We start from the raw sequence: 14,948 nt of genomic DNA, 5'->3' as shown, positions 1-14,948 counted from the left end.
GCAGGATGTGACTTTATAAAGCCTGCCCTGAGGGCAAGTCACCTGGTTTTCAACACCATAGTCAAAAAGATTGCACAGGAACAAGGAAGTCATTTAACATGAGTTTGAACTTCGGGGGGGTGGGGGTGGGGTGGGGGGGTATCATCTATAGGAACCAGCTCCCTATTCAAATGACTGGGAAGTAGGGATTTGTAGCCTGGAGGAAGCTTCAACATGTTATGGAAAACCTACATTTATTACCACTTCAAGGCAGAATGACTCCAGTGAGACACCCACATTAACATACAGCTAAACGTAAGTGCTAAATACACACATATACACACACACACACACAAAGTGTGGACAGAATATGATAAAATCAACTGAATTAGCTATAAGTCAAAGGGGAAAACACCCAGGACCACCTGGTTAAGTAAAGGTTAAAAATCAATGTCAATGATACCAGTTTTTGATTAGCCATTTGCTCTGCATGCATCCGCACAGAGGGGTGTCTGGTCATTTTTATTCCCTTGTGGATTCCAGGAAGAGACAGAATGGGAGTTTTCTTTTTTTTGGGGGGGGCACCAAAATCTTTCCCTGGGGACCTTAGGACTTTGACCAATTCCAGATGTGGGTGACTGAAGCAGGGCATGAAAGGGTGGAGGGCCCAGCAGTTCCTGTATGGCAGATCAAGGCTGCCGTAAAGGTTGTGGTATGTCTCAGTGTGTGTGTGTGTGTGTGTGTGTGTGCATGTGGCAGCGACAGCGCAGACTTTGACTTCAGGGAGGAGGGAACATGTGTACGAGATTTGATTTGTGAGGCAGTGAACATGACAATTACTATTTGCCTTCAAAGAAACTGACAAATGCACTTAGGACTTCAAAGCATTTATGCTCCTTTTATTACATAATTAGCCCAACAACATTGGATGGCTTCATCTAACGTCAGCTCACGCACCTCACCCCATCCCCAAACCCAGTCAAACTGCTGTGCAGAGCATTTCTGTGAAGCTCAGACCTCAATGCTCTGCAGAAAGGTTAGATTCTCTTCTTCTCTGCATGTCTCTGTGTACAGTGATGTAATGAAACAAATTAATCGGTGCTGTAAAATCACAGGCAGTATCTCTGGAGACGCTCTCACTTGCTTGTGCATCGATTTGCCCGTGGCTCATATCATTAAATGTGACTTTTGGAAATCATGATGGGGCATTTAAAGACATAAGCTTACAAATGGCATGCAGATGTTTACAGTGTATAATTGAGATCTTTGCAAATCACTGCTTGTGCTCTGGTATAATGCTTTCTCTCAAAGAGGTAAATGGTGGCTCTTTTCATCACTGGGATGGAGATGAAAGGAGATTTGAAAGAATTTACAGCAGTTGGGAGTAAATCACTTGACTTAAAGGGGAATCCTCCAATGCCGGTGGTGGAAGACAGCAGACAAGTGTCTGCTAGTTTTCATCCAAGCCCTTTCATCAAAGATGGACTTAGACCCGTAATCCGAAATGGAGGGTACTTCAGCGTGGATCGGATGTGACTGTGAGAATCACAACTGCAAGTTAAGTAAACTAACTGGGATTACTATTTTACATCCTTCAGGCCATAAAGGGAGTATTTTAAGGCACCATTATAATGCTCTTGTTATGCCATTTCTGCCATTTCTTTTCTAGCTTGTAGCTCTGCCGATCGGTTCTGTTAAATTTGTACTCATCAGACTAATTGCAGTCATCTCAGAACGCAGCTACATCATTAAAAATAGTTCAGACTGGACTAGACACACAAATGGTCAGATATACTGTAAACAAACCCCAGGTTAGGCCAGTTTTTTGGAGGAGAAAATGAAGGCAAATGGTAAAACCACAACCTAAATTCCCATCACAGATTACAGACCAACTTCCTGGATTAACTTTGAGCTACCATTCTTGCTGTAGTTGTACACACTCCAGGATTTCCTTTCAAATGATGGATTATTAGCTATATATTCTCACAGCACTCTGAGATCCATGCAATGACTGGTGGGTACAGTGCTATGATGTATTGGCCAGTGGCCAGAACAATGAGAGTAAAGTCCAAATTGTAATAACCTGGAATTTTCCTGTAAAATAAATGTTCAAATCAGTCTCTGGTTTAAAGATATTACCTTGTGCACTGTATTTATCTATTTGTGCCCCTTTTGCATATAACTACATCTGTACATATCCCCCTGTTACAATCTGACCATGTGCCATCTGTTACTATGCATTTTTGCATTGAGGGTTTTTTTTTTTTGTTTAAGTCTTTCTACAATGGTGAAACATAGTAATTGGCTTTTTTTTTTGGTCCATATTCAAGGATAAATGTCTACTGTTGTACTTCCTGCTAACACTGGAGAACCTTGTCATTTTAACAAAGATAAAACAACAATTATTTTGTTAACATTCAACAAGTTCAGCTTCCGCGAGTCTTAGACACAGACCTACCATCAACATATCAAGGGAAGCTGTTGAATGCTAACAAAAGAAATAGTGGTCTGAAAGTAGGGCGGAAGCACAAAAATACACAAAAACACACTTGCACATACACGTACACACAAACACAATCACGCAAGCACAGATACTCACCCCTACTACTATTCCCACTGCTAAACTTCCCTCCTCAGCCCATTGTGCCTGATCTATTAAACCCCAAAACAAAAGACACTTGTTTTGATTTGTTTTCATGGAAAGGCTTCAAACTACCATTAAATATGCTGAACAACCCAAGGACGCCCAGGATCCGTGTGTGTAACCCTGCCAAACTTTTAAAGCAAACTCTGCCAAAAATCAGCCGTTAATAAGACAAAATAAAAAAAAAAAAAACAATGTGTCACAAAAACTGAACAATGTTGTATAGCTGTGGCTGTAACAGCATTCATATTTTGCACAGCATGATTAATTGCACCCTTGGACCGTTGCTCAGCTAACTGGCACACTGGCTTGTATATTAGATTACAAGGCCAAAGCCAGGCAGGAGCGGTCTCATATGATCCACTTCTGGCCACAACTATAAAGACGTCTCTCTTTACACCCAAGGCTTGAGACGCTCTGATCACAAATCAGTGGTGACTTTTGTTGGGGACTTTTGCAAGTGTTTGCAATTTCAGCCTCGCACAGAAAACAGTCAGGCTGCATAACATATAAAAACTTGATCATGACTGTATATTATAAGACATCTCAATCAGTCAACACAGCATCTACCAATACTAATATCTTCTGTATTACACTGTGTGTGAAGTTGGCATCTTCTGACTGGCTGTGTTGTCTCCTAGCAACAAGCCTTCATGTGACCACTAAGACATATCCTAGTAAACACAACAAGGGAACTTTGTGATAAAATGACAGAATATTGTGAAAAAAAACATTAGAACTGAGAAGATGACTTTAATGTTAATTGTTTTGTTCAGCCAGTAGTTTAAAACCTAAAGAAATTAATTTTTTGCTTGAAATTGACTCAAAGTTTAATCAGTTACCAACACTAGTTACTAATTAATTTCATGTGGATCAAGAACTCACATAGTTGATGAATCCTTTTCTCATTCTACATGTTAGCTTGAGCTGAACTAAAATGCACAAAACAATGACTCCAGATTTTGCCCTGCCACTTTTACAGTGCAGTTGCCTTAGAAACTGTCACTTCATCGCTGTTAAGGATGGGAAGTGATTTTTGATGGAAAAGATTTTTGGAAAATTTGGTTCATTTACAAATACCTTGCAACAGCGAATACATTTTGTAGGAAACATAACTGTGTCTGTTTATCATGTTTTATTAACATTATGAGGATATGTTAATTTACATATTTGGCAAAATTTTGCAAATACGTTAATACTGAACGTATCAGTAAAATGTTCACAGACAACTTGTTTGTTTTCTGCCGAAATATCTGATCCTTCAGTAAAATATCCACTTGTAGTGACTACAGCATTATGAAACATACTCGGTTATGTATAGACACTTACAAAAGCACAGCACAGGGAAAGATTTTGGTCTGGTTTAATACGGAAAAAGTGAATTCATTCATATTTACATGTATCTGAAACCACAGTGTTTCTCTAACCTTAACATTTTGTCGTCTAAACCAAACCACATCTCTGGATGTGATCTGTGGAGTGGCAGTCGCATTGCCATCCACTCCAACCACCTCCCAGGGACTCCAATATGTATATATTTATAATATTTATCAATGCCACATTTCATTCATTCAGAAAAAAGCATTGCAAGTGAATGTGCATTCACAGAGCATGAGAATATGGTTTTTATTATAGAGTTACAAAATCAGATAAATGTAATTGTTCGCCACAGTCAAATTTTCTTCCACTGTGTCTCCATTTAAATACCAGGAGGAACCAATAAGTATGTTATTGGTTGTGGGCTGTATAAGGTTTTATCAAATCATGATGATGCAGAACTCTTTAAAAAATATCTGCAATCACTTTAGATCACTGGGTTTCACAAAAGGGGGGGAGGGGCTATAAGTGAATCTGCTCTTCCTTCCTCACTGAAAAATCTGGATCAGGCCGACCTGTTTGTGCTGGGCTGGCAGGTGAAACAGCAGAGAGTATTGAGATGGTTGATGGAGGAAACATCAGAGAGACTCAGCCACATGTTTCAACCTCAGTCAGACGCAGACACAGTAGTTTTTGAGAAGTTTGTTGTGCACTAATTACTAGTTAATTGGTTGGCTAATTTGTTAGCTAGTAACTGGCAGTGGCTCACACAGTGTTTTTGGCTGTGCTAATGTAAACTCTTGCTCTCTGTACTGACAAGGTTTTGGTGAACTGTAAAGGAGCAGTGCATATCAAGATGGTTAGCGTTAGAGGAAACATTGGAGAGACTCAGTCGTATGTTTGAGCCTCAGTCAGACCCAGATGAGGAGTTTGTAGCGCACCAACACCAGCAACTAGCATACGTATTAGAACATTTAGCGTACTTAGCATTTTTCATTTGTTTTTGCTGTCTGTTAGCTTGCAACTGGCAGAAGCTGACACAGTGTTAGTGGTTGTGCCAATGCAAACTCTTGTTCTCTGTACTGACAAGGTTTCAGGTTTATTTTGTCCGACCCTGTCTTCGCAAGTTGATGGGATTGGTTCCTTAGTTATGTTACATATGAATCCCTGGCTGTCTGAAGCTGTATTATGAGACTGTCATTGGTTCACTGCAATTCCAAGATGGAGTTGCGCACTTATGGTGTTAACTGATTATTTCACTCATGATAAGTCTTGTATTGTATAAAAAAACATCATATGGACACATATGAGCGGGTCTGTAAGAGCTGTTGACATGTCAAACTATTGTTCCTAGTTATATGTCACAGCCATTTCAAATTCTTCCATAATTGTAAGAGGAATAAAATTATATAACAAAACTTTTACATCTGCTGAATAATCAAATTATTTTGTGCTGCAGTCGATTACAGATTGGACTCAATGCTCTACATTTTTGAAATATCATAAAGAAGTTCGATGTCATCCATGATGAGAAATTGCTCGGCTGCCGAAGAGACAATAACAGTGGATTGATTTCAGCTTGTGGATGGAAAATAGTTCCAGCACAGGCTGTACAAGTGAGACAGGACTGCACAAAGTTACACTTCATCACACTGTTCCCAATAATCTGTTTCCTCAAGGGCATTCAGAATCAATACATGCACAACTACATCCCTCTGTTACAACTTTCTGTTGGTTATTTCTCTTTAGACCATTTACAGCAAAAATACGTGTATGTGAGTTGAAGTATGTGTGTGTGTGTGTGTGTGTGTGTGTGTGTATTTGTGTACTTGGGATGGTTTATTCATAGACACCTTTACCCACTTAGCATCACATTTGTCAATGTCAGCCCCCCATCCTAATCCCTCCTCTTGTCAACACTTCATTAGTAACCCCGGCAACACATGGGTACACACACACACACACACACACACACACACACGCAGAGAGAGTGAGAGAGAGAGAGAGAGAGAATCGTATCTCAACTTCAGAGGACATTACATTGACATATATTAATTTCCTGGACATTTACTGGAACATAACCATAAGCACTGCCTGCCTAGCCCTCACCCCCTAACTTAAACCTAAACCTAACTTTAGCCCAACCACAACCAAACCTTAATACATGTTTTCACCTTCATTTTAATGATTTACATTATGGGAACTTGCACACACATGCATGTCTGCACACCCAGCAGTTTCCAATGTTATTACTCTCAGTGTATTTTTTCTTCAGTGACACTTATTTGGAATTCACAAGTGTTGATAAACTAAAACTGCTGACAAACAACAACAACAGCTCCCTTTCCAAACTAGTGGGTGTGGATTCATAGAAACAACTTGGATAGTTTCAGATTTTACATTTACTGTCAAATTAACATGACACTTTTACTGTGAAATGTCATAAATTGAAAAGAACAAGCCACTTCAGACACGAATGTTGGAAGCAAACTTGTTGCATCAACAAGAAATATTACAAGATATAATCAGTGAAAATGTGAGTGTCATAAAACTTTTAATTATCTCCTTGCAAAGTATCATGAAAACACCAAGTGTTGCCACTGAAATCAGTTGTAGGTTGTCTATACATTTATTTGACACGTCAAAAGATTGTAATGAGCACCTACAAGAGCCTCAGCTCAGCTCAGGAACAGCAGAGGCTTGTCTGTCCCACTGTGATCAGTGGCAGCCCTGCTCCATCGTTAGCGCAGCAACAAATCTGGCATGACTATCCCCTGACTGAGGGGATCTGGTAACACTGTGTGAATGCGAGGATTCAAATGTTCAAAGCCCTCAACACACAGCTGCATAATAAAGCCAGTAAAAACAGTCAGCAACAAATGCACTATTTATTTCAGTTTTATTAACTTTTGCTGAAAGCTCCAGTCGCCAACCCTTTCAGGACAAACTATACATTTGTTCCTCCCTTTTAAAAATTTACATCTTTGGTAGGAGTAAATGGGCTTGGGTCCGAGTCCCACAGACAAAGTAGGGAGGTGGGTAGGGATTGTGAGATCAACTTGGTCTTTACATTTTTTTTACATGTTGATAGAATAACTCTATTAATAGAAAAAAAATCCTCTCAGATTCTGAATTTTGAAGAAAACCTGACCCCTCACGATGTCTGATCAACAGTGTTAGCGGGACGTTGCTGCGGTGGGCATTGCTCTGAGCTCCTCTTGAAACTGGTTGCAGTTGGGATCCCCTCTGACTTTAGGCGTCTCTGGTATCTGGACCCCGGTTAAGGGGTTAACACACCAGCACTCGCCCCGCTGGCCGTGGGTGGACATGTTGCACTGGAAAGAGGAGAAGAAACACACAAACTAGACAAGTTGGAAAACACTGGAAAAACGAGGGAGGGGTAAGGATGCACAGTGGGAAGCGGGGAGGGGGGGTGCACTAATGAAGCATAGCGTACGGTGGCTCGAGATGTGAGTGTGTGTGTGTGTGCGTGTGTGTGTACTTGTGGATCTCCTGATGGCGGGGGGCCATTGGATGAGAGTGAGGGCGATGGTTCGGGTGGGACAACAGTCACCCAATAACAGCCCATCCTCAGGTCATGCCCCCTACCCACAACCCATCCACAGCCACACATGCCATCACAGACACTCTCGCAGACACACACACACACACACAGGCTTGCCAGCAGACCAGCCCCCCCACAGAGCCCTCCCCTCCACTCAGAAATGAGGTCGTAATTGAAGTGGACACAGTTTGCGCCGCGCACGCGGGCCGGCCCGAGCAGGGGATGGCAAAAAGAACAAGGAGCCGGGGGTAAAGAAAAGACTTTCCATTTTCTTCCTTCGATGAAAAAGAACAAAAAAAGTGACAGTTACAGTAATTACCGCGCGACAAGGAGGGACAACTCCAAAAGGGAGCCGAGTGTTGAGGAGGTACAGTGTTCCTCCCTGGGAACCGAGGACTCTGGTCCGAAACAATGCTGTTGTTTGTGACCAGTGATGAAAATTGGCCGAGTGGTTGAGAGCCCTGCTTTAGGGAAACTGTGGCGCCTATTCAAATCTTCTTTTCTGCTCTACTATCCTCGTAAGACAACACTGGATATGTGACCTTGTTTGTCCTCCTCTGTCTGATTTCTATGGATGAGCAGAATTCAAATTCAAGCCCCCGGTCGGAAGCACAGTTCGTTCCTCAGCTTAACAAAAGTCTTCCCATGAAGTTCGCCAAACACTTTTATTGCCTTGTAACCTTGAGCTCAGAAGCTTGTTGCCTCATTCATAATGACAACATCTCTCCACGCTTTTGTGTGTGTGTGTGTGTGTGTCTGTCCATGGGCAGACTGCTAAGGCTGAGGCAGAGGAGTGTGTGTGTGTAAGTTTATTTAAAAAATAAAATAAAATAAAAAAAACAGGATGGGGGGGCTGTAGTTGTGTGTGGAGAGTGGTAGCAGGTGGGAGGGAGGGGGAGGTTATATTTTTTTGCCAGGGCGATTTTGCCAGGGTGATACAAGAGAATTAGTGTCTGTGTCTGTGTGCGCACGCATGTGTTTGTGAGTCAGACTGTGAAAGAAAGAAGAAGAGGGGGAAATCCAAAGCAGAGTTACAGCAAATGATATGTATGTCTGTGAGTGTGTGAGACAAACTCCGAGAGAGGTCGGGACATGAAAAAGAAAAAGGTGAAGGACTTAAATGGGCTGCATTTATATAGGACTCAAAGCCACATTCACACAGCGCTTTGTCCTACACATACAGACCTTTATTGTCTACCAAACACGCACATTCACACTCCAGGGACACTTCAAAATGCAAACTTGAGGAGCCAGGAACCGAACCACTGGCCTTCCGATTAGTGAACGACCCTTCCCTACAACCTGAGCCACAGCTCACCTCACACTCATAATTTAAATATGTGCCTTTTACAGTCTCCCCTGCATGTGTGTAGTGTGTGTGTGTGTGTGTGTTTGTGTGTAACGAGATCTGGTCAGGTGAGAGACAAAAACATGGGAGACTCCACGGCTCCACTGAAGGCAGATGTATGGTTGTAGAGACAAAATAAGGTTTCCAGCACAACTTCACCTACTTCCAAGAGAGAGAAAAGTCCAAAGAGGCTAAAACTCCAGCAACACTTGCAGGAAACAGAAGAACTTGATTAGACCGACGCGTTTCGGCTTGTGAATGGGGACAAAGGCAACAAGCCGGAACGCGTCGGTCTAATAAAGTTCCTCTGTTTCCTGCAACTGTTGCTGGAGATTTGACCTCTTTGCATGTGTAATGTAAACATTAATATTTTAACAGTGCACCCGGTTTACAGGTGCAATTTACAGCATTAGTTCTGAGGATCTCATCCATATCCAAGCAAAACTGGTGTTGTAACTGAAATGATCAACACTGAATCAGGACCTTGTGAATCAGAACTGAATCCACTCAGAAAATCAGTGGCACTACCCAGCACTGCACAATAATCCTCACTGCTCACAACAAAAACCTTTTTCTTCGTCAGAGTCACCGCTCATGCTAATTCTACCTTCAACAGCTACCAGAGCAACTTGAAACCTGATGACATCTGCAACCACTCGAGTCTCTGCGTGCTCTGGAGTTACAGTTCCTCATGAAACGGTAAGTCACCAGTGAACTCCACCGAGCAGAAAACTGCTGCTGCACCGCTCTCTGGGGGCTGAAGCTTTCAAACGTGTAACAACACTGGCCAAATCCTAATGAGTGATGTCACAGCAGGTGTTTCGTCTTTAACAGGGGATGGAAAACACCTGCTGTGACATCACTGATTGGGGTGTGGCCAGCACTGGGACATTTGCTTCCATCCACAGGGAGCAGCCGTTTTCTGCTGTGTGATTCATTGTTAAGTTTATTTTTTAAAATGTGAAAAATTACTTTACAGGGGATGTGATATGAATTATCTATCATCTGAACTGGATCATGGAATTTCAGCATGTGTCCAATTTTTCCATGATCAGGTACCGACATTCAGTTAAGCACCACTCTCTTGCTCAAGATTTTTTTGAAGATTTGCGTCATTTTATAGAGATTTTCCTAAAATGCTGCCTAACATACTGTAGTTAGACGTCTCTGGAAACTCTGGGAAGTAAAGTGCTGTGGGTCTGAACAATGCCTGTCTGCACAAGATGTGCTTGAAATCAAGGCGGAGTAGATACACAAATAGTAGTAGGAGAAAAGCATGTGGAGCCTATGGAAATTACCTGTTTTTTTGCATCTATTGGTCATAAAATGTGATCTGATCTTCATCTAATTCACACAGCCATTCAACATTCACAGCGCTGGTGAGAAAAGTAACTGAACCCTTGGATTTAATAACTGGTAGGGCTGCACAGTTAATTGAAATATTATTGAGATCGCAATATGGCCAAGTACAATATCCAAATTGCAGGAGCTATTTTTTGAGAAAGGTAAAATGTGTCACAGCAGACCATAAATGAAGCATTGTGGTGCTACAGAGATGCCTCGGCGTGCAAATCATATTCTGTAAATGGAAGGAAACATTCTTGTTTGATACAGACCCCAGCAAAAATCAGATTATCATCAATTTTATATATTTTTTCTTTCAGTGAAAATGAAATGTAAAAATTACCTTTACCGCTACAATCAAGACTCATATCACAGTCACATTATCTGTCAAAATAATTGCAGTTTTTTGTTGTTGTTTTTTTTTTTGTTTTTTTGTTTGCATATTGTTCAGCTCTAATAACTGGATTCCTACTGCACTTTAGTGTTGTCCCTCACTTGTAAGTGGCTTTGGATAAAAGTGTCGGCTAAATGAGACGCTTCCAGCAGAGTCCCACATCATGATGCTCCCTTCTCCACACTTCATTGTTGGGATGATGTTTTCATGCAGAGACCTTTTTACACCATGCATAATGCTGGATGTTCTTCCCGAACAATTCAACCTTAGTTTCAATAGCCTACAAAACATTTTCCGAGTAGTGTTGTGCAGAGTCAAGCTGTTCTTTGGCAGATTATAGTGATGTCTGTTTTTGATAGCAGCAGCCTCGTCCACAGTGTCCTGCCATGGACACCACGCTCCATGATTTGTGGAGCTGTGGATTGATGAATATCTAAACACTTGATGAGATGATTCTGTAGCTGTAGTAAGACCCCAGGTTCATTAACTTCTGACTCCAGTTATCTTTCATTGGAGCCATTAGCCGAGGGGTTCGCATACTTCTGTGTTTGTTGTGTTTGTTCATTATTCCAGCTTAGATGAAGATCTGACCATATTTTATGAGAACTATACATAAATACATGTAATTCCAAAGGTTTGATTACATCATGCAGGCCGTAACAACCCTGTGGATACTCACTGTAAACATGTCATACATAATGTCAGAGCACTGAGATACACTGATAGTGAGAAGGTGGAGTGGTTGAAATGATGTGGGAATAATTCCAGATGGCTTTTTCAACATCTTCCTGGATTTATTTCCTCCTTTCCACCAATGGCCTCAAGGTGGGTTTTGATATCAAGCCATTCTTGTAAACCTCTCCACTTGTAAAACTTTCTCCTACAAGTCATAAATTGTTTGTTATTTACTAGATTTTAGATGTTTTCATTCGTTTAAATATTTTCCAGTCTTGTTTGATAGGTCTTGGGGGATTTTGCATCCCTTTATTTTTACCTTCTAGTCAGTGGGGTCTGTTGATTCTTAACAGTTAACTCGACAGAGTTTGTGTTTGCATTAAGTAAGTGCTCTGTCCATGGCTCACCTGTTTGAGGTTGTACAATCCATGTCTGTCACAGTTTGGAAATTTGAGCCCATACAGGTTCTCCAGTGGGCCTCTGTTATCCTCAGAGGTCATTTTGGAGATCTCATCCAAGACCCCGTCCAACTCCTGCTGACAGACACTCTGAAAGGACGAGGAGGGAGACAGTTATTCCTACAAATGCTAATACTTCACGCTAATGACAACAAAGGCTACTCAGCAACAATCAGAGAGAGCAAGAATGTAAAGCCATTTAGATGAAAAGAGGAGGATACAAGAAATACAGTAAGGATAAGTTAGACTTCAGTTCGAGGCCAAGAATGCTCTGTCCAAGAAAAAGAATGGCGAAATAAAATACTTCTGTGTGTCTTGTAAAAATGTCACAAATACGCACGTTTATAGCTAACTTTTTTATGAGGTGCAGTTAGGCAAGCAGAAAGTTCAGCCAATATTATTGATGTGAGTCTGGTGGAGTGGAACATGAGTGGCTAGACTGCTTAACTCAGCAGGTGGCCATGGCCACACACACACACACACACACACACACACAGAAATATTTTGCACATTATTCCTGCACACACACACTTTCCATGTATCCAGGAGTAAAATGCACACATGCACACTTTACTGTAACACACACACACACACACACACACACAGAGTGTATCAGGCTGCCAGTGGGATCAAAGGGGTCCGGTCTTATGATTAGTTGGCTGAGGATGAGAGAGAAGGGCAGGAGGAGGCGCAGTCTGCCACAAACCTTATCAGACATCTGAACATATGGATGAAAAGTAGCCTTTCTCTCTCTCTCTCTCTTTCTCTCTCTCTCTCTCTCTCTCTCTCTCTCTCTCTCTCTCTTTCACACTCTCTCTGACAGTCTCTGACTCCTCGTCTCCGTCTGTCTCTCACAATAAACACACACATAAATCCACAGCTCCACACATGCACCTCCAGTTTCACCTGCCTCCTTGCTCCTGTATATTATAGGATAGGGTCAAGGTATTGGAATGCCACACAACTGCACTGCGTCTATGTACATTTAAAGAGTTAAAGTGATAGTTGTGGTTATGTGACGTGGAGTTGTGTGAGGTGGTCACAGCAAGGAACAGGGCTCACGAGCAGAGCGATGTTCTGCTATATCAGACATACGATGTGTGATATGAAAAAATAACAGTTCAGTAAATCATTTAAATGTATAATATACGGTATAGTATAGCACACTTGTGAACAGTAACTAAGCAAGTTCCAGTTGCATATTTATCAATCAGTTTCTTTAAATAGCCTTTGATTATCTTCTGGCCGCCATCTAATGCCAAACTTTCTTGCCGACCCCTGGCATAGGGGATATGACATCACTGACAGGCGACCAAATGAACCCTTACCATGATTAAAATCACATGTCTCTCTGTGTTTGAAGATTGCTGGAAACATGTGGGATAATGTGAGCACAAAAAATATATATAATAATATAGGTCCAGTTGTTTTTAGTCATTTTAACATGAAAAAGTTTTATATCATAACTTTAAACAGAGAAGAGGAAGGGGCAACAAAAGTCTGTGAGTTCACTTCTTTCTATCTGGACACCCCAGATATTTTTCATTTTCATACTTGTAGCATTAAGCAGCACTGACTCAAGTGACATCACAAATTTTGATTTGTAAAACTGGTGGTGTTCCCCTTTAACATTTTCTGCTTCAATCCCATACTTTAAAAATCTTCCCTCTATTACCATGATTATAAGGTAATATTTTGTCTCCATCAGCAAAGAAAATAAAATGCTTTGACTGAACTTGATTTCCATTCATATAGCTTATATATTAATAATGAGGCCAAATAGGTGGCCGTTGAAACAAGTGGAGTTATGGGGCGTTCGCATGAAAACAATAACATCAGTGTGGCGCAAAAGAGGCTTTTAACCGTCTGAAAAGATGTGTATATATTTGAGGCATTTGGGTTACAAACCTGACATGACCCCAGCCCTGACAGCGAGGTATGCATTTTGTGTACAGTATTTGACCTCACACGGCCACCCACAACGAAGTGCATCCATGCTTGACACCAGCCGTCTGAAATCCCTCCCCCTGCCCAGCTGCACGACTCCTTTCGCTGCATTCTCTCTTTTGTTGCTTCTAATGATCTTGACAATTGTTTTGTGAATTTTTTGTTTTATTTTGTTTTGTTTTGCTGAAACTCAGTGAGTTAAGTGAGGGAGAAAATGAGCAAATGCATTTCATTGTTTTGCCGTGTTGAGATGTATATGGGCCTCCTCTGCGTAGCGCCCCGGGGGCCACACTCATTTGCATGAAACAGAATATCTGTGTTTCTACTCCACCCCCATTACGGATTTTCCAGGAACTGTTTTTATTTTTGTGAAGCTGCTTTTGAGACTGTGAAATGCTGGGTGAGTGTTAGATAATGGGAGACTGGGGGTCATAATCTGCTGTATAGATTGCATAAACTGCCAACGCACATTCCACAGTGGAGAGCAAAACAATACGCACTTTTCATCAGGAAGATGCTCATTATGTGTAATTACTGAAGCTAACACACCTCTGTCTGAAAGCTGCACATATTCCTTCTAGATTTCTACATAATTAGAAACTAAATACACATGTCAATATTCTGCATGCCACAACTGATGAGGAGTAAGTGACCTAGACACACACACAGAGACACACACGCACCCACATATGCACATGAGGTACTGTAAACATTTAATTAATATATATATGAATATCAGTCATTGTGTTTCTTTGTTGTTATTTATTTCTGTTTGTGTGTTTGGCTGAATTATATTTCGATGCTTCGGCAATATTGTTTTGGAAACTTTCGTGTCAATAAAGTGTCTTTGAATTTGAATTCTTGAAAGACATCACAATTAATCTAACGTCAGTCTAAAATTAAAGATCTTCAAACAGGCCTGCATTAGCTCTAGAAGATATACTGTGTATATCTGTGTACATCGGGAGAACCGGGACATTTCCCGGTGGCCTCGGTCCTGAACCGTGAACAGTCAACAATATGAGTTGACCTCGTCCATCACCTCACCTGTGTGCTACCTTGCTGGACTGTGGCGGCTGCAGTGTGTGTCCACACTGCTCCTGCCAGCCCTGTGTCTTTCTACATTGAGTTTGCCTTTGACAGTGGTCATCAGTGATAATATTTCTCCACTGTTACTGAGCGGTCGGAAAAGTCAAGTCAGATTTTGGTTTACACTTGTTCAGAGCAACAGAGAGAGAGACAGAGCACTGGAAAACTACTGCCTTTCACCTTATGTT

At 41.4% G+C, this 14,948-nt stretch overlaps 1 protein-coding gene across 2 annotated transcripts in view; it reads right to left on the bottom strand.

Annotated features, from left to right (window-relative positions):
• The window catches only part of igfbp2b (insulin-like growth factor binding protein 2b), an 80,101-nt gene that overhangs the window by 56,394 nt on the left and 8,759 nt on the right, over window positions 1–14,948 (bottom strand). The window contains exons 3-4 of one of the 2 annotated variants that reach the window (XM_071491407.1): window positions 11,674–11,814; window positions 6,823–7,275 (exon numbers count right to left, since the gene is read on the bottom strand). In XM_071491407.1, coding sequence (XP_071347508.1) covers window positions 7,117–7,275; window positions 11,674–11,814 — 300 coding nt within the window. In that variant the 3' untranslated portion in view covers window positions 6,823–7,116. Of the gene's footprint in view, window positions 1–6,822; window positions 7,276–11,673; window positions 11,815–14,948 lie in introns of those variants that run through there. The other variant, XM_071491491.1, reaches the window with a different exon arrangement.

Source organism: Trachinotus anak, unplaced genomic scaffold (assembly GCF_046630095.1).
Source record: "Trachinotus anak isolate AG129_WGS33_773 ecotype Australia unplaced genomic scaffold, CSIRO_AGI_Tana_v1 ptg000001l, whole genome shotgun sequence".
Classification (NCBI taxonomy): domain Eukaryota; kingdom Metazoa; phylum Chordata; class Actinopteri; order Carangiformes; family Carangidae; genus Trachinotus; species Trachinotus anak.
This window is presented reverse-complemented; position numbering and strand designations above follow the sequence as displayed.